This window comes from Aulonocara stuartgranti, assembly GCF_965226115.1.
Source record: "Aulonocara stuartgranti genome assembly, chromosome: 1".
Classification (NCBI taxonomy): Eukaryota; Metazoa; Chordata; class Actinopteri; order Cichliformes; family Cichlidae; genus Aulonocara; species Aulonocara stuartgranti.
Window position 1 is genome coordinate 24,150,742 of NC_138939.1, and position 23,275 is coordinate 24,174,016.

Here is a 23,275-nt window from a genome sequence, read left to right on the forward strand (position 1 = left end):
AAATGGCAGCAGCTCTAGAACTGGTCCAGATCCAGCCAGTTTAAATCTGATTTTATATTATCATCCTCCTCATCCTTTATTTATCCAGGTGAAAAGTTTAATTGAGATTTAAATCTCATTTCCAAGTGAGACTTGGCCATAGGGCAGCAAACTTTTATAGGAGTTTGTTTCATTCATTTTTTCTACAGAGCAGTGGGTAATCACATAAATGCCATTGATTTGATATGATCTTACAAGTTCAAAAATACTCCAGCATACCTTTGGAAGATCTGTGCTTCCATCAGCTGAGAAGGTCAAGCCTCTATTTTGACGAGACTGCAGATTTGAATAAGGTTGAGGCAGTATCTGGCTTTGAATGGAGGGTCGATAGTAATAGCCACTGCTCTGAAAGGAGGTCTGGCTGGAAAGATTGGAGCTAGTCACTTGCTCTTCCTGTCCTGCACCAGTCTGCTTCCCCTGGTTGGTCTGATACGGACCGCTCAGCTGGGCGGTCGCAGTCTGTCTTTTCAGAGATGGTGAAGATGGAGAATCCTCTCTCTCACTGTTCAGCAGCACACCCTGATTGTCATCTACCTGGAGATGAAGAAAAACAAGATGTGCTCAGAATCTGCAGCGCTGGAATGTTAAAGTAGGGCCTTAAAAATGTGTAAAACCAGCAGATTCGTGAGAAATGTGTAATCTGGGAATGAACTCTGCAGTGCAGCAGCACTTCTTTTATTAATGAGGAAGGCAATCAAAACAAAAGGTAACAAGTTAGCTCAAACAGTGTGCACAGACAGACACATACATACACAATGCTCTCATTACACCAACTTACTTAAGCTTATTAGGCTGTCTTAACAAATCCCTGTACACCACGTCAGACACTAAAATGCAATTTAGCCAGAAAAATAACAGGCTGACTGTAAAATAATGTCAGAACGACATGTTTTTCTGTTAAGCAAAAAATTAAATAACACTTTTTTTTTTAAAGTTTGGATTTAGACCCAAGGTTTCCTGGCATCCATGTTCATCACCATAAGCATTTTCAGCTCTTATAATTGCCCAAACATGGTTTTTAAGCTTGATCAAAAACCTGAATGAATTGCAGGTTTGACAGTGACATTGTTAATATTTAAACTGAGTCAGCTGAGGAGGAAGATGGGTGTTAGGCTGGATTAATGCAGTTAAATGGATACGGTGTGATAAAACCAATCTTTTTAAAGAGCAACAGGGCCACAGACGCAGCAACCAGTGAACTCACATTGTACATCCTGGGCAGTGATGACACTCTGGACTGCTTGGTCCCAAAGGGTCTGGCTGTGATAGCAGAAGAGAGACGGGATGAGCCCTCAGACCGACGGTAACCACGGGGAAGGCTGGCTGAGCCAGACCAGGAAACAGTTCTGGGCAAGAACTTGTAGACGCCTGGAGTCTGCGGGGCCGTGCTTTGCTCTGCTGCTGCTTGCCAAGAGGACTTCTGTCCGTCTTCCTGAGAGTTGTCGTTCTGATGCGATAAATCCTCACCAGCAGTTTTAAGCTCCGGATGAACATAAAAAAATGCTTTTCGTTCACTAGACATGGATAAAGTGGGACTTTTGTTGCTTTTAGAATTTGTGGTCTCGTTCAGCTGTAAAGCTGTAAAATGAGTGGAGATTTGGTTTGTAAGGCCATTTTGTGGCTGGGAAAGTTCACAGGTGGACTGGAAAGGAGCTGTGCTGCTCTGGGATTTCACTTGGGTTTGAGAGATCACAGGAAAGCCTAGAGAAGGCATGCCAACTCTTGCTTCATCTAAAGCCGTGGAGGCAAAGTGGATCTCCTCTCCCAAGACTTTTCCATCAGGGACAACCACTGCTCCACCCTGAGAGGAAAGGGCCAACAATGAGAACAGTTATGCCATCTGGCAATATAATAAAAACACCTAATAGGTTATAACACTTTTCACAACTCAGCTGTACTCAAATTTTTTAAAATCATAAGCATTTTTAATCCCATTATTAAAACAGTGTGTGGTGCTCATTAACATCAGGGAGGTAAAACTCAATAGTGTAAACCTACTTGAGCATGGGTTGAGCTCTGGGAGCTAAGAGGAACCATGGGGCTGAAAGGTGCCTCGGTGGCATAGCTGCGGGCCAGCAGAGCTCGAGTATGTGGCCGGAGATCAGAGCTTGATTTTGATGGAGAAGTTGTTGAGTAAGGACGAGGCGCTGTGTTCCTGGTCCAAGGTGACTGCTGGTATCTGGGGTATTAATATGCAGGGGAAGAGTAACCGAAGGATTACAGGTAGCAGAAAACATGAAGGAAGGACAGGCATCACAACTCACGAGTATATATACAGTTATAAAAAGGTACAGTGCTGTGAAACTGTATTTGACCTCTTGATTTCTTGCATATGTGAAATGTTTCATATCAAACAAATATTAATATAAGACAAATATAAGCAGAGTATGAATAAAATGAATTAAGGTTAAATGAAAAGTTATCCAAGCCTACTTGGCTCTGTGTGGAAAAAGTAGTTGCCCCCTAAATCTATTAACTGGTTGTTCCGCCCTTGACAGCAAGAGCTGCAATAAAGTATTTGTGATAACTGGCAAAGGGTCCTTCACATTGCTGCCCACTCATCTTTGCAAAATAAGTTTCATTCAGTCACACTGGAGGATTTTTGTCCTGTTTAATATTATTTAAGAATGAACTTTGACTAGGCCACTCCTAAAGCTTCATGGTTTGTTTTGGTTTTTTGAGCCATTCAGAGGTGGACTTGCTGGTATGTCTGGATCACTGTCCTGCTGCATAACCCAAGTGGTTTTGAGTTCTGATGGTCGGACATCCTGCTTCAGGATCTTCTGGTAGAGAGCAGAATTCATGGTTCTATCAATTACAGCAAGTCATCCATGTCCTGAAGCAGCAACAGCCCAGTTCAGTGAAACTGAAATCTGCTTTCTGAAATAAATGCGATTAATCACAATTCATGATTTACTTTTTCCACACAGGGCCAGCTTTGTTATGATAGCTTTCTGCCCTTAATAAATTAAATTATTAAAAAAAAACCCTTGTGTTTATTCAGGTCATCTTTGTCTAATATTATTATTATCTGATCGATGATCTGAAACAAATAAGCCAAAGATAAATGAATAAAGAGTAAAAAAATTCTTTCATGCCACTGCAAATAGCTGTACATTAGGCATTGTTTAAAAATATTTAAGAATTTATTCTTTTTAAAAACAATTGTAGCACAAACATACTTTAGTTTTGCTTCATTCTTCTCAATAGTTGTCACAGACCCGTTGATCATCTTATCCATTACATGCTCTCTGTCTTGTGATTTAGTTCGAAGTTCAGACTTTGTGCTCCTACGACGGGTTTTCCACTTTTTCAAGTCCTGAAAGAAATGCACAACATCAACCAACTACACCACTGCCTGTGTACTTATCAAAAAGTACCCCCCCAAAAAGCCACTTCAATTTAGACCACATCTGCATTCTTGGTTTACAAATACAGTAACTATTAACCAGCATGAGTATATTCAGATATGCTCTTAACACACTGAGTTTTTTGATCTCTAAACATTCAACTATTTTCCACTTTTTAAGAGATGATTTATCCAAATTTCAGGAGCAAGACGACCATATTATTGCTAAAACCACTTTCTAGATGGATGCAAACTGCATTTCGTTGCCTTGCACTTGTAACGTGTCCAATGAAAATAAAGTTGATTTTTATTCTATTAATGCTCTACAGGCTGTTTTTTTATTTATTTATTCTATTAATGTCATGCCCCACCTTCTTACCTCTCAGGTTTCTCCTTAGTACCCGAGGACCTTCCCAACTCAGGAGCTGCTGTCAATATTCTTACTCCATTTGCCATTCTCTTACAACAAGTGTCTAATTTAGCGACTCTTGAATTTGTAATATGAAATGTCAAAAATAAGCTTTAAATTTCAACTTATAAGAATACGAAAGAGGAGTCATTTAAATGTGCAGAAAAAGCAAAATGTGAAGATCTACAATTACCATCTGATGACAAAAATGCTCAAAAGCTTCAAAACACCAAACGGACCGTGAAAAATATTGCTGTGTCAGCATTTATGCATCAACTTACATCCTGCCACTGAGCTTCGGCATCCTTGGCAGCAACGCTACACTTCCTTCTGTTGTCTTGATTCCACAGTCTTGTCAATCCGGTGTCCTGACTTTCATCATGACTAGTGTTTGCATCAGGAGCCTTTCGCACAGGGTACACCATGGGGATGTCACTGAGAGATTTGCTCCTGGTTCAGACACACGGGAGGCAAGGCACTTAAACAATGATGGATGACATTATATGATTACACTGCAGCTTCATATTGCATGAAAGTGACACTTCTGAGCACCACGTAGCAGGGTATGCATGATAACAGCCACATTGCTTGCATGCACACGCACGCACGCACACACAGCACACGCTTACACATGTATACACAACAGGGTGCAGTTCTGCCAGCTGTAGCAGCACATTCTGCAATGAAATGACAGAATCCTCAGCGAAGTGCGAGCACGAATGTAGCATGCCAGTCAAGCAATGCAAAAGTATTGGGAAAAAAAAATAAATAAAAAAATAAAAAAATAAAATGTAACAGATGTTGCTGTCTGGATAACAACAGTCATGACTCATAACAGGTAATAACACTGCTCTGGGCAACAGAGGATGTCATACATGACATTCAAATAACTTACAGCAGCATTTAGAAGGTGGTCTATCAAAACAATGACATAATCTGATGGGAGGAACCAAGACTGATTACAAACAGTCCTGTCATAAATTCCACTGTCAAGCCTGTGCCCAGAAAATTAATAGAGGTGATGTGCACCACACGCTCCACCTTCATGAAAAGGGAAACTATTCTGGTGGCACATTATTTTGGTTCTTTACAACCTGAATGCAAACAAAAGCATACCTGGATGAAGCAGCAATAAAGCAGTCACGTCAAAGCGGCCTCAAACATTTTTGCTACGATTTTATGTTTAAAACTTTGGAACTTACCAAATCCAGCCAGGATTGACCTGAACTGGTCTCTCAGGCTTGACCTGGGTTTGACTGGCTCTAAAGAACCAGAGAAACAGATATGAAGACTGAAGAACATTGTGTGCCTACATGTAGTGGACCTGGTTTGATAAAGCATCCAGCAACATGCTGCATAACATAAATTAAAAAAAAAAAAAAAAAAAAAAAAGTGGTCAGGATAAGAGGTTAGACCACAAAACACAAAGAGGTGCTGTATGAATGAGACCATGTTTTTGTAATACACACGACTTCAAGACCACAGCCACTCAAACCCATCTCACACACACTAACACACACCAGACAAAATGTTTTTGTACTGCATATAAAATACTCCACGCAGTTTCTTGACCTGTGGCATCATACTTTATTTTTCAAAAGTGATGACATTCACACAGTAAACTGAAAAAAAATAAATTGAAGGCACAGCTCATGTTATAAAGAATGTGAACAAACTAACAAATGCATCACTCAGCAATGTGGCAGATACAACATTTGGGTGGTTTTAAAAAAACCAAAACAATGATCTTGATAATTTCATACAATAAATGAGAAAACTGTGCATGTTTTAACATCTTCTCATTAGCTGGATATTTGTAAATGTGTGGAAAGGCTTCAATCCAGTTTGTGGTTAGGATTGTTATGATCGTGTGCTTGTTATGTACGGCTCTTCAAGACAGCTGCAAAAGTTCAGGCTTGTGTTCAGGCTTCTGGGGCTCTCCAGATACGAAGTCAACGTCAAACTCTTCTGCAAAAGCCAAGGCTTTACGGCTACAGTCAAAGAAAAGAACAGCAAATATATGAAATGTGTGCAACACAATTAGCAGCAGACCTTATAGACACAGGTCTTACAATGAAGGATTAAAAACGGGATTAAAAAAATATACACTGCAAAATCATAGATCAGCTTTAAATTACATTATTATTCTTGCAAACTACTGCTAGCTAATTCCTTGTGCTTAGCAAACTAATATTTAGTTTGCTACAGCTGCCATATAAATCCACCACTGCGTCACACTTTTGGTTATTTTAGCATCACATCTTCATGTTAGAGTTTAATGTAAGTAAAAACTAAGCTCAAGCCAGTAAAGGCAGCCATTATTTTATTTCTGCTTTGCAAAGCAATCCATGAATTATTTCCAGCTTTAAGTAGTACAATACTGCAATTCTACCATTGTTTTGTATTAGTTTTAAGCATATTTCTTTGTTAACACTGCTTTGAATGATAAAAAGAGACAGACCTCAGGCGCTGCATTTTATGATACCAGGGACGTCTTTGGGAGCCAAGGTAGATCCTGCGTACACGAACCTCCTCTTCAGGTGTCCAATATTGGGGTAAGAAGCGGTCATAATGCAGATTGGCAGATGTCTGATGAAGTGTCTGCTGCATTCGTCTAAAATGCAAGTCGTCTAGCACTGGGTCTGCCTCAGTATAATCATCCTCCGAGTCTTCCTCACACAGAGCTTGCAGGAAAAGCTCTTCAGTGGCACACTCAGGAGAACAGATAGTGAAGTGGCATTGAGGAGACGGAGGGGCATCTGCAGTGCTGCAGTAAACAGTGATATATCCAAATCTACGTTTAGCCACAACCAATAGTGATCATAGATAAATCAGCTGGAATGAGCTTGAATGGAAGCGGCTCCAAATTTTACCAAGCAGACATTTGATTAATGCCTAAAAGCAAATCACTCTTTAGTTCTTGAGGATATTGTTAGATTTACAAAATTACTTTCATTGTTCATGCAGTGAACATGCTTTTTATTGTGGCCAAGTAAATAGTAAAGCAGAGCATTTGCATCCATATTTAGTTTCAGGGGAAAAAAAAAAAAGAAAAAAAAAAGACTGGCACAAGCAACAACCCGTGGAGTCAAAAATAATGTTTAACACTACAGTTCCTGGAGTGAGCCTGACTCCAAAGATGGGTCCGTGCCCATCGACCTCTCAAGTCTGACGTCATTAGCGATTTCGCTCTTCTTGGTTCCTAAGCTCAAACACTGCAGCACCACTGAGACTTAAAGATGTCCTAAATTCGCTCAGTTTCAAAGTAAGTATCAGAGTGGATTCATGACATTTAATGGAGTTTGAAGTTAGCTTCCTAGTTTCCATGTAAAGATGATATTCTGCGTTCTCACTGTGAGATTTCTGGAAAACTAAAACATATGGCTCTGCTATCACTATGGACATAAATGGAGACAAACCTAAACTAAACCATTCGCTCGCTATGAAAAATTCCTGATCTTCAGCTTCATGTACCCATTCAAATCTTCATCAGCTTTAGTGATTCTTTTTTGAAGCATTCAAACTTTTGGTGTCTGGCAAACTGTGAGCACATGTGCTGTAGTTAGATTGTGAGATTTTAAACCCTAAGCTTAAATATGCCACAAAAACAGTGCTAATAAAAAGCCAGAGAGGCCTATTAGCTTATTTTAGGGTATTGCTTATGTTAAATAAAATAAGATACAAAGCATTTTTATTTTATTTTTTAAAGACAGCCTTAATAAACAGAGTAGGCCTTTGTAGAGGATGTCTCCCTTTGTGACAACTGTACTGTGGAGGTCTTATTAAAAACAAGTCAACCAGTTTGGAGAATTTCACTCCTCAAAACTTAGTTTCAAAACTTCTCAAAGAGTGGATGCTATAAAGCAAACTTTTGTCAGTTACTTCGTACCTATTAGCTGAGGCTGTGTGATGCATGTATAAAACATCCAAACTATACGCTTTATAGACAACCATGGCTTTTAATAGCCAACATGGTGATAACCCAAGTGCTACAACTGAGCCTTTCAAATGCAGAATACAGAGGGCAAGTCTATGAATTAGCACAAGAACATAGTTTCAAGCACAGAGGTTCCATCAGGGCAAGCAAAGCAAACTGTGCTTTCCCTGTGAGTTCTAACAAAAACACCACGCATCAGTTAAAACCAAGTGAAAGCAATCTCCTTTTACCTCAAGCAGCACTCTGTCAAAACCTTTCATCCAGTTGCTTCCATCTTTACATTACTGCCATCTTGTCGCCACAGTTGGCTAAAGTATCTGGAGGGGGAACAACTCCACTTGCCTTCAATTTCCATGAAATCTATAACATGTCTTTAGTCTATGGGTGTGTCTGTGTCCTGTTAACAGTGGACTGAGCAGGGAAACAAGCAGCTTTTTCTTGTTTTTTGCAAATTGAGGACAAGCTGCCTGCGGCTCTGCTTTCGTTGCTTTTGAGATCAGCTACCATTTGCCTGTTGTGTGGAAACAGCTAGCATTAGCAAGTAAACAAGCACTTATGATAAATTCTCTCTTACTGATACCCTTGACCAGCATCCAATAAAAGATCATTTTAATCACTTCTTTAGCAAGCAATGCAATGCTAATGGAGGGGGAACATGGCTCCTGCCATGTCTGATTTAATAAAACAGGCAAACTGAACAGGTGCTGGCTCCACCAGCACTTTCAGATTAACATGTATGACATCTCTGCTTGCCCTTCTGTAAAAGTCACTGCACATCAATGATTTAAACCAACACTCTTGTCAAAGACTACAAAATGTAATTTACTCATAGAAAAATCGGATCAGAATTTATAGCAAATGACCCGTGTTGATAGTTTGGGAACTGCTATCATGAGAACGCAGAGGTTCACTTGCCAACTGACCCTTTGTGGTGACGTGTTACCAAGTCTGGTGCTCATCTCACACGAGCACTCAGCCACTGCTACACTTTGTTCATTAAAAAGATAAGTGAGTAAAATCACTAGCAAGTGTGAAACTCGAGAACCCAGCTGATCTTTACTGACAAGGAATTTTAAAAAGTGACAATATCCAAGCTCAAAAATAATCCTTAGAAGAATAATTTAAGTTGTAACAGACACTTAAAAAAAATAAAATAGGCAATTAGTCTTGACAGTGACGTTTTAAACAAGTCTAGCAGGCAAAGAACAGCTTAAATACCTTGAAAACAATAACCACCTTGTTTGTGTCATACCAAAGTGACTACTTGTGATGGCTGTGCCCATGAATGGATGCAGACATTGTTCATATTGTTAATTGATTTGGATTAGGGTTTAGTGCGAAGGAAAAAGCACTCAGCTGCAAATTAGAAACTCCAAACTGTCGGAAACCAAGCAGCCTTTAACAGTTCTGACAAGTGTGAAATTCAATCCAAACCGAGCCTGAGAGAAAAACAACCCAACTGTATTCCACTGACTGAACTCGGGCTCATATTTAAGGAATCCGAACTCCAGCTTCATATAAAGACAGCAGTATGTTATTCTTTTAATCATTTACATTATGCACTCGTCTTCATATCACACATAAAATAAGCAAGAAGTTAGAAATATAAAAGCTATTTTTTGAAAGGTCGCCTACGGGTAAGTTAGGCAGCAGTTTGTGAGGAATTTTTATTTGGTCACAGAAACGTCTGGAGCACCTGGTAAACTGACTCGCGAAGCCACTTCCATTCTCCTCTGGTCCTTGTTTTCGTCTGAGTAGTGGGACATAGCCTTTGTTTTGATGAGCTGTCACCTGCTTGTTTTCCATCTTGAATACCTGCTCAGCTTCTGCGTCGCCTCCAAAACCTAGATATCACAGAGACACAAAAATTACCCCAAAAATATACATTTAAATGGGGGAAAATAAAACATGTATGAAAGACAAAAGCTGAACTAAACCTCATCAAAATACAAGGAAGGTTATACATCAGAAAAAAACCTTTCCTGGATGACTGAGCCGTCACACAGTCAAGCCTTTAGGGAGTATCAGGGCAAGTATTTAACCTCTCCCATCACACACACAGTTATCACACCAGAGTGCAGAATCCATCACTGACATGCACTGAGCCTGACATAACACTTGCAGACCAAAAAAAAAAAAAAAAAAAACTTGAATAAAAGAGCAGCAGGTCAGAACTTTGCTGATCCACCAAAATGACATCGATTAACAGTATTAACATGGAATCCCCCAAAAATGTGTTATTATAAGTTTGTGAAAACACATTTTTGGGGTACATTTCTGTCACTTTAGCAGTTTCAGGCTGATCTTACAAGGATAAAAAAAAAAAAAAAGTTTCACTTTTGCAAAAGTTTCAAAAGCAGTTAGTGTAAAATTAATGAGCAGAGTTACATTTCAAAAACAAAAGACAGCAATAAAGGGGAAAAAAAAAATGCCGTCATCAGCTATAATCTCCATAATCTTTCCACAAATTGGAGTGCTGTGTCAAAATATTTAGCAGAAACGAAACAGATTCCTTCACACCCCAGTCATTGTATCACAAATGTACCTTCAACATTCGGGTGCAGGGCCTGGGAGTTAAAGGAGTCGGTGCTGTCTGCAGAGTTGCCTCGCCTGTAATTTTTGTACTGACATTCCTCTTCTGGATTTTGGCACAAACTATCGCTGCTGTCTTTCACAGGTACACCACCCTCATCTAGAGCCTGGAGTAGGAAGGGTTAACAGAAGTATAAAAATAAAGTAATACAATCTTTAAATACTTAAAGAGAAAAATAAAAAATTACCTTGGACAAGGCCAGCCCCAACAGGCCCTCAAAAGCCTTCAAATTAAGCTGAGGGCCATTGTACAATGTGTCCAGGTGAGCCTTGCGACCCAACCAGTAAATTGTTATCAGAACCTGAGAAAGAATAGACAGAATTACAAATATGACCAAACACACCAACCTACTTCCTTACTTAAAGGAAGAAAAAAAAAGAAAGAAAGAAAGAAAAGACACCACACTGCTCAAAACAAATTAAGAGAACAACAGGCGTACTACAGATACAACAACACCAACAAGACAACTTTCCCAATAGGGCTGGGCCATATTATACCGTTCACGGTAATACCGGTATAATGTTAGGCAACGATAGGAAAATGAAAAATCGCGATAGAATGTGAGTAAAACGCGCATGCGCAGTGCCTTTGTTTTCATACGTACATGGCCGATTGTTGAGTGAAACAGATGAACCAGAATTGGTTTGTAAAAATGGTGCAACTTCAGTGATGTGGAACTGGTTTGGTGTTTGTCCGTCAGATACACGACAAAGCACATTTTTTGCAGAACATGCAAGCGGCCGTCGTTATTGTCGTATTTGTTGGAGTAAGATGCTCTTAAATCTGGGAGTAATCTGGGTCCTAAACTCTGTATGTTTCAGGTCAAACGAACACTGCACTGAGAGTTAAAAACTGTCTAAATTCTTTCATCTTTAATAAAACGATCAGCATTGCTGCTTTATCAGGTGTAGCTATGAAGTTTAACTTCCAGGCATCCATGAAAACAAAATTTATTACATTTAACGGAGTTAGAAGCTAGCAGGAAGCTAGCGGAAGTTAGCTCGCTAGTTTCGCTAGTTACCTAAGCATGATATAGCATGTTCTGACTGAGAGATTTCTGAAAAAATTCAAACGTACAGCTCTGCTATCACTTCCAACATAAATGAAGACAGGAAACTAAACAGCAGTGACGTTTGTAGGGTTACTGAAGTTGGGCTAGCGGGTATATAATGATGTGCTACGTGATCGCTAGCGACACAGCTATGTTGGCATAACATAAACAGTGAAGCTGGAGGACGAACACTAACACTTTTCCACTTATAAAAGTTAACGTTAAGGTTCCTGATAGTTAGAGACAAATGCAATCGCATAGCAGGATGCTGTAAACGGACCAAACTTCAGTCAGGAGAACAACTGAGATAATCCATCCACAATACGAGGTTAGTCATTAATATACTGCAACAACATGGGAATAGAGCCGCTGCCAGAGAATTCAACATTAATGAATCAAAGGTACAGAAGTGGAGGAAGCAAGAAGAATGAGTTTAATAAAGTTTGATTTATCTGACTGCTTTGTTTCGCTTAATGTGCCTTATAATCCCGTGCACCTTATGGTCCGAAAAATACGTACTGCACACTGCAGTTTAATGTTGCAAAGCACCTCTTTTTAACTTCAGTGGATATTATACATGGTTATGCTCAGGATATGTCAGCCCATTTCTACTGGAAATGCCTTTTGGTTAAACTTTCAGCAAGGAATTTGCATTTGCACTGTTACATTTTTATAAAGCTTTAATGTACATAAAAACCAGCTTCTTGTTTAAGTGAAAATAAATGGAAGGTTGTCTTTTTGCGCTAGTAATGTTGTGGAGTTGTATTTTGTCTCGCATCAATTATATCGTCAGTTATATCGTTATCGCAAATTTTCAAATATATATCGTGATAAATATTTTTGGCCATATCGCCCTGCTCTATTTCCAAGTGTTATTAAGACCCCTCTCTTCTGAACCACGTGGAAGAGTCCGGTGATGCTGTAGCAAATGTAAAAGGGGATGCCACTGAAAGAACTGCCAGTTCAGGTCCTACCATCAGGCCCTCATGCCATTCTGATGGAGTCCAATTCTGACAGTTTGGTCAGAAACGTGCTCATGAGCTGCCCGCTAGCTGTCATTTTCTGCAATTTCTTCCTCCTCACATAAAGCAACTTGGATTGATGCCCTTCTATGGCCCCGTCTAGCTCTCCTGGTGAAAAACCACCCGTCTCCTGTGATCTCCTCCACACTGTTAAAAAACAGCAAACCTTCTTGTGACAGCACAGCCTGAATGAGCTGCAGGTCCATCGTGGGCTACCAGTAATGTCAAGGACACTAGCAGAGAGCTAAACTACAGGAAACTCAGTCAGGAGGGATAAACGCAGCGAGCAGTGGTCTATAGCCCCCACCTGTAACACCACTCCCGGTTAATTGGTTCTCTTGTTGTTGCCTGAACCTGTTTGATGATAGTTTATGCTTCCTAGCTGAAATTTGACTTTGCTCAAAACTCTGATGATCGAATGTGCCTTTATTTCTTTAAAGCAGTGCAGTGAGAGGAAGAAAAAGATGATGATAATGAAGAGGAGGAAAATGAAGAATTGAAATATGCACCTCTGAACTGCATTCAGTTTTTTTTGCCATGTGTAAGAATCAATTTTTCCTTTGAAGAAATCACTAGTTTCACTTCTGAATTTCAGCCATCAGTGTCAGCATCAAGGTGCACCAACCAAGCTACTTCGATTTTCCAAGTAAAACGATGTTCCACGACTCACTATAATAATCCCTTTTTCAAAAGTAAGCATTTCTGTTTGTCATATTAGACTGTTGGCGCCATTATAGCTGCAATTAGTTTTATTTTCCCCTAATTTGTACAAGCAGAGCGTAAACAAGCATTCGGGGCTTATGTCAAACTTAATTAGGATAAAATGTGTTTCTTTCTCTCCAGTTCTCTCTCATGCCAAGGAAATTACTTCACTGCTTGCAACAGATCACAGGTTAATCCTATATTAGCCATGCATGATTCCATTTTATTTAATAAAGCAAGAAACCCATAATTACTCTTGGCTTTTCAAAAAGTCCTTATAAAAAGGGGAACATAGATGAAAATTAACAGAAGGTTGGATTAATAAAAAAAAAAAAAAAAAAAAAAAACTACCCTAATGTACATAAACCCTGATGTTAACATTATTCTGCAAGAGAAATCCTTGAATCGGGCTAATTTATCACAAATCTGAATCTCATCTAAATAAATATTATTTAAATATTTTTCTTAAGTCATACAATTTTTTTGAATGTACTCACAAAAACAAAATGAGAACTTTAAAGAAAAGATCTGATGGATTATATAAAAGACCAAGTGTATTTTGTATTGTATTTTATTAACATTTTTATCTTAAATGGAGTGCAACAGTTCATGCTGGTGTGCTGCATTGTTTTGGTAAACCGTTCCAATTGGCCCAAATTCACCCCAAGTGGTTCATTTGAAAGAATAATTAACTAAAAACATAGAAATAAAAAGAAGGCTACATCAGTGACTGTAGTCTGGAGGAAAAAACAAAACACCCTCCGTCCGGGGTTAAAGTTCACAGCTACTGTGCGATTTAAATGAGGCTTCACACGTCCATGTGCATCACTCAGTTCCACACACAGACTTGAGGCAGTTAAGATGGGAGTTTCCAGACGGCCTCTGCCACTTATGTATTCTTATATTTCCATCACTCTAAACTCTATGAGGGCTTTAACACCAGGCTCCTGGGATTTGCCTCAACCTCAGCAAGCTCAGCAGCCCCTCCTCAAGGCCACCTTATTTGTCATACTTCTGGACAAGTCTTCAGCATCAGTAGTTCAAGCTAATATATTGATGGATACTGCTCCCTTTATGGCTTTATATCCAACTCATTTACCCAGAAAGGAAAAGACACCCCAACAAGAGAATAACGACTTACATTTTTGAGTCGTCTGTTGCCTTCGTCACGCCTAAAATAAAATTTCAAGACAGAAATAAGTACTTAAACAAAAGAGCCAAACATCTGCTGCTACAATTTACATTTCGATTGCGTCACTGAAAAGTCCCGGTGAATGAGATAACTGTGAAGGAAAAAAAGTTACAGTGACATCTTAAGCCTTCTCATTTGCAATCCTCACTAATCAGCAACTTATCAGGTTTTATGGAGAACAGGCCATCAGCTCATATAAAGGAGCAGCTTGTTAGTGAAAGTGCAGACATTTATTAATGCAAAGCAGCACGTTCACTTTTATCTTTTTAAATACACACACTGAAAACTCAGTCAGTGGTAACTATAACCTACGCAGAAAACATTAGGCCCTCGTGTATTTTGCCAGTACACAGTGGTTCTGCTCATACTGTATTTTTTATTTTATTCTGTATATGCCATTTCTTTTGATTTTCTTGCTTTTATAGCACCGATGTGGGACCGTACAACTATTTCACTGTACTATTGTACAAAGTATCACTGTGCAATTGCAATAAAGTTAGAGTTAAAGGTCCAGGTGCAGCGGTATGTGTTCATGCAACTTCACCTGAGTGTCACACGAGTGGAGATGTCCTGCAGGTCACCTGGATGAAACAGCTGGGATTCATTTAGTCCCAGTTTCTCGCAGGCTTTCAGGAAAACATTCACATTATCCTGAAATATCAGAACAGATGAGAAAAAAACAAAAAAAAAAAAACATGAAAAACTAGAGAAACAGTTGATGTTTGTTCTGATAAACTAGTAATGACCAACTCCAGCCTCAAACAGTTAAAATCCACCTCATCCAAACGATTCTCCAAGTGAGAACAGCTTGGAGTACAACCTACAATCAATTCTGATTCATCATTAATCATCTATTCATCTGTCAAGAAACACTCAGTAGATATTTATCTAATAAGTAACCCATTTGTTTAGAAATCATACTTGCTCTGTTCAACCACTACAGCAGGCAGGATTACAGCAAAGCACAACTCTAGAGCTGCAAACAGATCTATTTAGATTAGCTTAACATATCCTATCTAGTCGTCTGTCAGTGTTAGTACAGCTACTCCTAAAGGTCACCATTATCATTTTTGAAGTAGTTCAGTACGGTTCAAAGTATTGAGAAACCACTCATTTCTTTACATTTTACTTCCAGGACTTTGTCACTTGTAAAGTTCTTGTTTTCCTGTCTTTCAAAGGTTTTCTTTCCACTCATTTTCAGTTCAGGTCTTGTACCTTTCTTGCACCACAAGGCAATTTGAAAATGTTTGTCTACAGCAGGGTCTGAGAAATGCACATTCATTGGACTGTAATTTTACACCTAATTTTTAAATTCTAATCATTCAGTAATAATCTCACAGCGACAAAATGTAGGAGGCACAAAACTGCAGTTTTCCAAGTCTTAAATATAAAGGATCACAAAAGGCAAACACATAAATATCTCAGTTCAGGCCTGGTCCAGTCTGAATCTGTGATCTTTATCATTTTTTGGATCTGTCCTGGCAGGCAAGACCCTATAAACCCTTTGGTTCTGGGTTGACCCACCAACTGATTTAAAGATATTTCAGGGGAGAAACATACATCGAGACCAGTACTCTAAATTTGTTCCTTTTCAAGTGTTTGACATGTTAAGATGAAATGTTCAGAACAAACCATCTACAAATACATTTAGAGCCGTTTTCAGATTTTAAAGTAATTTCAACCTGAATTTCATACTCGAATCATCTCCAAGATCCAAATGTGAGACATCTGACTGCTTGAGTGTGACCACTTAGAATACGAGAAATGATTTACCATTGATCAGTGTGTAACGTATAGTAAGTGTTTGCATTGTGTTGTGACTGGCTGACAGCCTGATGGCACAGAGTTGGAGCTACAAAGGCGGATTATATAGATTTTATTCTGAGCTGATAAATATGCAAGGTAATCACATTCTCCACCCTTACACATTAACACATGAAAAGCGCTCATGTTAAACACAAAAATAGGACACTAACATCGAACTGAGCCTCAGTGTTTGTAAAAACGTAAACTTCAGCAGATTGGCTTACTGCACTTTGAGCTTTGTGACTTCATAAATGAGGAAATGAACTGGGGTGTCACACAGCAGGTTCATGTGCAGCAGGAGGTTAGGAGTCAGAGAGAAACTCAGTTTGTTGAAGAAAACCTGCTCGCTGCCAAGTTAAGTTCACAGACTTTATATACAGTAATCGACTCAGGTAAAGTTAGCTCTCTTTCTGGAAACAGAAATCATTACTGAAGCAGTTTGAGAGCATCTTGACACAACAGAACAAAAAGGCAGCCAACATCCAAAGAATTTTGGTAGACTTCAAGAAGACTGGACAGCTAGTCCTGAAGACCAGTCAAATAAAAGTTTGCCTAAAAGCACTCAGGCTATGCTCAAGAATAAAGGTGCTCATACCAAATATTATCTTTCAAGCATGTTAGAATTGTGCAGACTCTGTTTTTGCCTAATATACACCGTGTTTCTGTGTATGATTACACGCGTTTCAACAGATCACTACAACCATTTCTCAAACTAAATATGAAAACATGATTATTATGTTGATGATATTAAAACAGTCAGAGGTGGATAATTTAGCAGCCTCTATTGGTAAATAAACAAACTGCATAATTTATTTAAAATAATGATCAATGTTTTTGTCCCCATTTGTGCATTTTAGCATGTAACAATTCCAACTCCCATGTAACAAAATATAATAAAGACTGAAAATTCACTATAAATAATGCCAAAGCTTCAAAGGCCGGACAGAGGATATTTATTGTGTTATTCAAAGAGTTTCTCGATAAGTGTCGATGTTGATTTTTAATTGTTTAATTTGAAGTTATCAGATTAAAAACAAACAAAAGCTCCAGTATTGCTCTTTAGGTTGTGAAAGTAAGAGCTGAACCTCGGCTGCATCTCCCTCTCCCACCCCGCCATCACCACCAGTGCATCCACCGCTGGGCTCCATCTATTGGGCCCTGTTGGGAGCCTGAAATCGATCTTTTCCTGGTCTTGCTTTGGGCTGTTTTGGCAATTATACTTGTATGAAGCTATTGAGAAACAGCCTGAAGCCAAAATAAAAATCTTCATTTGCATCAGTGCCCAATAAAAACAAGCTGAAACTTTGCAGTTGGTTGAAATGCACGTTCATGTTTAGTCAGACTACAACAACACTGTCTCCTTGTGCCTGCAACAGGAAACCACACAATGTTTCAACACTTCCTGGCCAACAGGTGTCTTTTTTGTTTTCTTGCATACTCTGATTATGCAGACGTCATACAGCTGAAGTGTAAACTCACCAGACCAGCGATCGGAGTAGACAGCCTGTTCACCCTCTTGATTATTCCGGGTTTCAACTGATTAATTAGGCTGCGAGTGAAGACAATTAGCAAACAGATTACAAAATATTCCAGCCACAAAAGATAACTGGTAAACAGTCCTAATTTTGACTTCCATTGGCAGACGGCATTTTAGATAAAGAACCACAACTTTTTCTTTTTTAAGCCATCATCCTAAAATCAACTTCTGGGTTAACCAGCAAACATCAGATTTGTGCGTCTGCACTTGTTAATTTATGAGTGTTTATCTTTGCTTACTTTTAAAGATACTCAGCAACCTCCAGACTGTAGTTTTGGATGCTACTGTTTTTAAAAAATTGTTTCAAGGCTGCTGAAGGCAAGCTGGCAAATTAGCCTGCATACACTCACTAATGATAGGTCTGCATGATAATTATCTTTCAAATTAATTCTTACAGATAAAAGTTTGACCAAAGTAAAACTGCAAAACACTTAAAGTTTGAGCATCATTACTTACTTGCAAAGCAGGACTCCGTTCTCTAATGCGGCACGGAAGTCACTGCATCCAAACGACTTTCCAGTCACTTCCTAAAGAGGGGAGGAGAGAAAAAAAAAAGTCAATTATTTGCGTTTCTTTGCTTAATGTTGCTTTGTTTTGGCAGTGCCCCTTTACTAGAAAGAATGAACAATAAAATGGACCGAAAACACTGGGGGGGGAAAAAAAAAAAAAAAAAAAAAGCACACAGGACCGACTGGTATGTTGTTTTGACCAGAAGCACCACACCAGTCCAAATATACTGGAAAAAGCTTGATTCACGGCAGCTCAGCTTCACATGCGCTGCTAATGGATTACTGCTAGATGACACACTTTCAGAGGTCTTTTCCAGCTCACGTCAATCTCAATCAGAGCTTTTTTGGCACCCCACAATGGACCCACAGCCTATTAGGCAGTGACATTCAGGTTTGGAACAAGTGTTCAAATCCAGTAAGTAACAGAAATAAGCATGACTGTATGAATACGTATGACTGTATATAATTCATGCTACATTTTAAAAAGGTTCCAACATGCTTAAAATAGTACCACATACTTCTACAGTACTGACACCAACACCATATATCCACCACTGTCTGTATAAACTGGTGTAAACCAGCACATTAATGATTAAAGTATGTTAAAGTGCTTGCAGAGTTCAACTATTAAAGATGATATTTGCCCTTTATACAGTCACCCATTATTTTAGCTATCACAAACATTCTAATCACCCAATCACATGGCAGCAACTCTGTGCATTTAGGCATTCAGACAAGGTCAAGAAGACTTAAGTTCAAACCAATCATCAGAATGTGTAAGAAAGCTGACATGGTTGACGCAGCCAGACGGAGCTCTGAGTGTTTCAAGAACTGCGGAAAATCCCACCAGATCTTCTGGTGGACCTCAGGAAGAATTAGCAGTTGCTGTGGTAACGACTAATGGGTGCCTAAATAATGAATAATGAACAAGCACCTCTATGCTTTACAGAGAATGGTCTGAAAAACAAAATCTCCATTGAGCAGCAGATCTCTGGGTAAAAACACCCTGTTGATATCACAGGTCAGCTGGAGATGGCCCGACTGCTTCAAGCCGATAGGATGGAAACAGTCTCTCAAATGACTGCTGGCTACCGCCATCAAGGTAAGCAGAAGGTATGCTTTGTATTAACAGTTTAGGCTGGTGGTAATGGTTTAAAGGTTTGGGGGATATTTTCTTGGCACACTTTGGGCTGCTTGATACCAGTTGAACATCATTCAAACACCACAGCCTACCTGAGTATTCTTGCTGACCATTGTCCATCCCTTTGTGTCCATCATGTGCCCATTATCTGATGGCTGCTTCCAGCAGGATAAAACACGATGTCAAAAACTCAAATCATCTCAAGCTGGTTTATTTAACATGACCATAAGCTCACTTTACTCAAATGACCTTGGCAGTTACCAGATCTCAGACCATTAGAGCACGTTTGGGATGTGCAGGAACAGCAGAGTCCAATCAAGAAACCGTGTGATCGGAGCAAAATCTCTGGGAGATGTTTCCAGCTCCTTATTTAATCCATGCCAAGAAGAATTAAGTATTTTGCAAGCAAGTTATACCAGTATAGCAAGTTGTAGTTAATAAAGTGGCCAGTGAGTGTATACACACCACTTGGTGTCAAAAACAACTATGCGAAAAACATTAGGAAGCCATAGTTTCAGTTGAAGTTAATTAAAAAGGCAAAAATATACACACTACCTCTTGTAGTTGTTGCTGTCAACTATAAGAGTAAATTAAGTGACTTGGGTAAGAGCAGCTGAAATATTCTCCAGCTGCCACATAAAAACAAATAATTACAATACATCTACAGAGAAAAGCAGCCATAAAATGTATGTAAACAAGCATTCACACAACCACTCAAAAGTTGTTTTTGCTCTGAACAACAAATATAGCATAACCTATGGAAATGATTTGACATGGCAGGAGCAAGAACAAGGCAAGCGGGGTTTTGTAATGAGGACATAAAAATGGGACTATTAAGGTTCGGCTCCATAACTAACACGGGGCCCCAAAAGGCTATTCTTCTCACTAATTAGTCCCCCCAGGAATCCACAATTACAATTCATTTTTAGTAGAATCGGGCGCTGGGTACAGAGCGAATGAGTCTCAGTGCAATCAGACAAACAATGCAGCGCAAGGTTAAGACAATAACACACAATGCGGCTGTGCCGTGGCATGCTGTCTGTTCTACAGCATCAAACAGGTAACGTGGTCATTTTAATGAACAATAGTCCCCGAGAAACCACAAATTAAATGAATTTTATCCGTGTGCAACTCGCAAACCTCGCCAGATTGCTTCATTTGTCTAAATAGAGTGTCTCCCAGCCAAAAAAGGATCAAATGACCCCGGGTGGGAGAAAAACAAGCATCATTACATGTAGTCTTTAAAATAATGTATTATTAAGAGCTGCAATGATCCGCCAATTAATCCACAGCAAGTTGCTATCAGGAAATAAAGCAGGAATTTTTCAAAAATGCCAAATATTCACTGGTCAAACACAAGATTTGTTAAAAACAAAAAACAAAAAAAAAACCTGAATTACAGTCAATATGTTTCATATTAATGAAGGGATGATGGTGTTACTCTAAATGAGGAGAATACATGCTGGACAGCAGGAGGGGGAATCTTCTGCTTCTCCAAGAAACTATGACGTCATATCAAATAGCCCAATTCATTATAATTTCTCCTGGAGTACAGCAAACACTTACATGATGTTGCTGCCAGTTCTGTGCCAATGATAAAACAGTTTGGATGCTTGAATATACGGAAGCTTATTATCCCCCAACCTGTAGCTGGAGATATTAGTGCCAACACGTTCCCATTGTGATCTGGCTCAAGGAACGGTGCATTTACTTGTTTGAGAGCAGCAGGCCTCGCTATACTCCCGTCTAACACATACATGCCTCATCACGGTTCACCCGTTCTTTCATCCGTCAGTGCAGGAAAATAGACGTGCAAAACTGGCACGGGCTTTCTGCCAAGAGACCCCTGCACAAAATTCTCACAATGATCTGCTCGGACACAAGTGACATTAATGGTCCCATTTAGAGTTGGTCGACATCCAGTGCTCACCGTCTACAAGTTGTAGCCATCGGTTATGATTTAAGGATCACAGTTTCTAGTTTGGACAGGAGCAGCCTGAAATAACCTAGAAAATGCACCACACTCAAACCACATCCTCCACAATGCATGCAAGGCAAAGCCTGCCTGCCTACACCACATGCCAGGGTAGCATGCAAAGTGTTACATTTAGCAAATTTAACCCATGCCTTATATAATATCAGCACACTGATACTAAACAAACCTCAAGTAAAGTGTGCACATTATTATTTTCCAGCTTCTTTTAAATATTAACGATTTATATGCCTTTTCTGTATTTGAATTTACCTCTGAAGCCCAGAGACCTGCAGTCAAATACTTTCTGAGCAAACAGACTTCTCAGATAGGTAAGGGTCATAAAAAAGCCCTGAGTCTTATCAAAGCATACTTTGCCTTTGAAACGAAAGATTAAGTATGCAAAAGATGCCACACTTGATGTTTGAGAGCACAGAGCCTCAGTCAGTTTAAAAGTGTATGAGTTTATAGTGAGTTTCAACGATACAAATTATGCACAGGTGCTTTTGCATGGCTGCTTCTGGTTAACGTTAGATTTCCTGTCTTCACAGCGGGTTAAAATAAAGCGACATCAAACCTTCTTAATTGCTTGTAATTAATTGTCTGCAATAAGTGAAGAGAAGCACGTCTTAGAAGTAAATAAAGGGAGAGGAAAGAGTGAAGAACTGAACCTGCAGCTACCTCAATCCAGCGTTTGGCCTCGTTGAATGCGTCTGCACTGCTCACACTGGTCTGCTGACGCCACTCCATCTTAGTCTTCTGAACAACTCTAACGAGAGGGCAAAAAGAGGCGAGAATTCGTTACATTCATTAATTACGGAGCACGGAAGCCACGAACCTGCTGCAAGCCTATCAAATAAGGTCAATTAGTATCAGCACACACCCACATCCAAGTGATACTTTAAGAAAAGGCACAGTAATAATTTCTGCCTGTTTGGTCACCTTACGCTGTGGCTTGGCTGCTCACCGGTGAAAGTCTTCCGCTAATTGACACCCAGTTTAACACCGGACCGTCCGTACTCCTGCCACCCCGGAGCCCATCACTGACAGGTTCCGCTTATTGGATGAAGTGTAGCGGAAGGTCTCCGCCCACTAAAAAACTTTCAGACAAAGTTTGAAGCGAAACCAAAGATGAGCCGAGGAGGGGAGCGTAGACTCTTCATCCCCCTGCTGGCCAGCGGCTGCACTGCACCACCAAGAGATGAGGTTTTAACATTTCAAATACTGAAGAGCCTAATTAATAACAAAAAGTAGATAAAGATAGATAAATACATTAAATAAGGTCGTTTTTAGCGTATACAGCAGAGTATAATGTCTTATTTTTTTACATATCAAGCTTTCTAGGTGGAATTCATTTCCCAGTGTGATCATAGTAATGCAGTTCTGATGGAGAATATATATCTCTCTTGGCCTAAGATATCAAAATGAAATGAACTGTGTTTAAAGTATAAAAGCACCCCATTGAATTCTCACTTTGTATTGGTCCTTATTTCAGTTGCATGTCAGTGACACCACTGAGAGTCTATAATTTAACCCCTCAGATGTAACTACATCCATGTCTACATCCATCCATCCATATCCTTACCAACCTCGAGCTCGAGCTGGAGCTTATTCTGTCTCTCATAGGGCGTGAGGAGAAGTACGCCTCTGGACAGGTTGGACAGTTCATGACAAGGAAAGGCAGACAACCGCTCACACTTACATCAGCGACCTATTTAGAATCACAAATTAGCCGGGCGTGCATGTCTTTGGACTGCAGAAGAAACAGAGCACCCACAGGTTATCCACACAGGCAGAGGGAGAACATGCAAGCTTCATGCAGGAAGACCCCGAGAAGACAGTATATTTAAAAACCAGACTCTTCTTGCAACTACTGCATTACTGCGCCATCTACATGGCTACATACCAAATACAAACTGTCATCTGCAGTACATTCAGTGGCACTTATTGAGCTTGCTTTCTCACTTCTAGTTGATCCAGACATCACGTTCGATCACACAGTATGCAGAATGCAAG

The 23,275-nt window shown here is 39.6% G+C and overlaps 1 protein-coding gene across 11 annotated transcripts in view; it reads right to left on the reverse strand.

Annotated features, from left to right (window-relative positions):
- LOC309705724 (LIM domain only protein 7-like) overlaps positions 1 to 22,338 on the reverse strand; it is a 34,228-nt gene extending 11,890 nt beyond the window's left edge. For 3 of the 11 annotated variants that reach the window (XM_082531677.1, XM_082531681.1, XM_082531676.1), the window contains exons 1-15: positions 22,202 to 22,336; positions 21,941 to 22,028; positions 18,094 to 18,164; positions 17,580 to 17,649; positions 14,839 to 14,945; positions 14,244 to 14,274; positions 10,515 to 10,628; positions 10,280 to 10,433; positions 9,431 to 9,578; positions 5,000 to 5,059; positions 4,079 to 4,247; positions 3,222 to 3,358; positions 2,038 to 2,218; positions 1,244 to 1,840; positions 259 to 573 (exon numbers count right to left, since the gene is read on the reverse strand). In XM_082531677.1, coding sequence (XP_082387803.1) covers positions 259 to 573; positions 1,244 to 1,840; positions 2,038 to 2,218; positions 3,222 to 3,358; positions 4,079 to 4,247; positions 5,000 to 5,059; positions 9,431 to 9,578; positions 10,280 to 10,433; positions 10,515 to 10,628; positions 14,244 to 14,274; positions 14,839 to 14,945; positions 17,580 to 17,649; positions 18,094 to 18,164; positions 21,941 to 22,009 — 2,223 coding nt within the window. In that variant the 5' untranslated portion in view covers positions 22,010 to 22,028; positions 22,202 to 22,336. Of the gene's footprint in view, positions 1 to 258; positions 574 to 1,243; positions 1,841 to 2,037; positions 2,219 to 3,221; positions 3,359 to 4,078; positions 4,248 to 4,999; positions 5,060 to 9,430; positions 9,579 to 10,279; positions 10,434 to 10,514; positions 10,629 to 14,243; positions 14,275 to 14,838; positions 14,946 to 17,579; positions 17,650 to 18,093; positions 18,165 to 21,940; positions 22,029 to 22,201 lie in introns of all 11 variants that reach the window. The other 8 variants (XM_082531682.1, XM_082531685.1, XM_082531686.1 and 5 more) reach the window with 6 other exon arrangements.
- Positions 22,339 to 23,275: the final 937 nt, after the last annotated feature.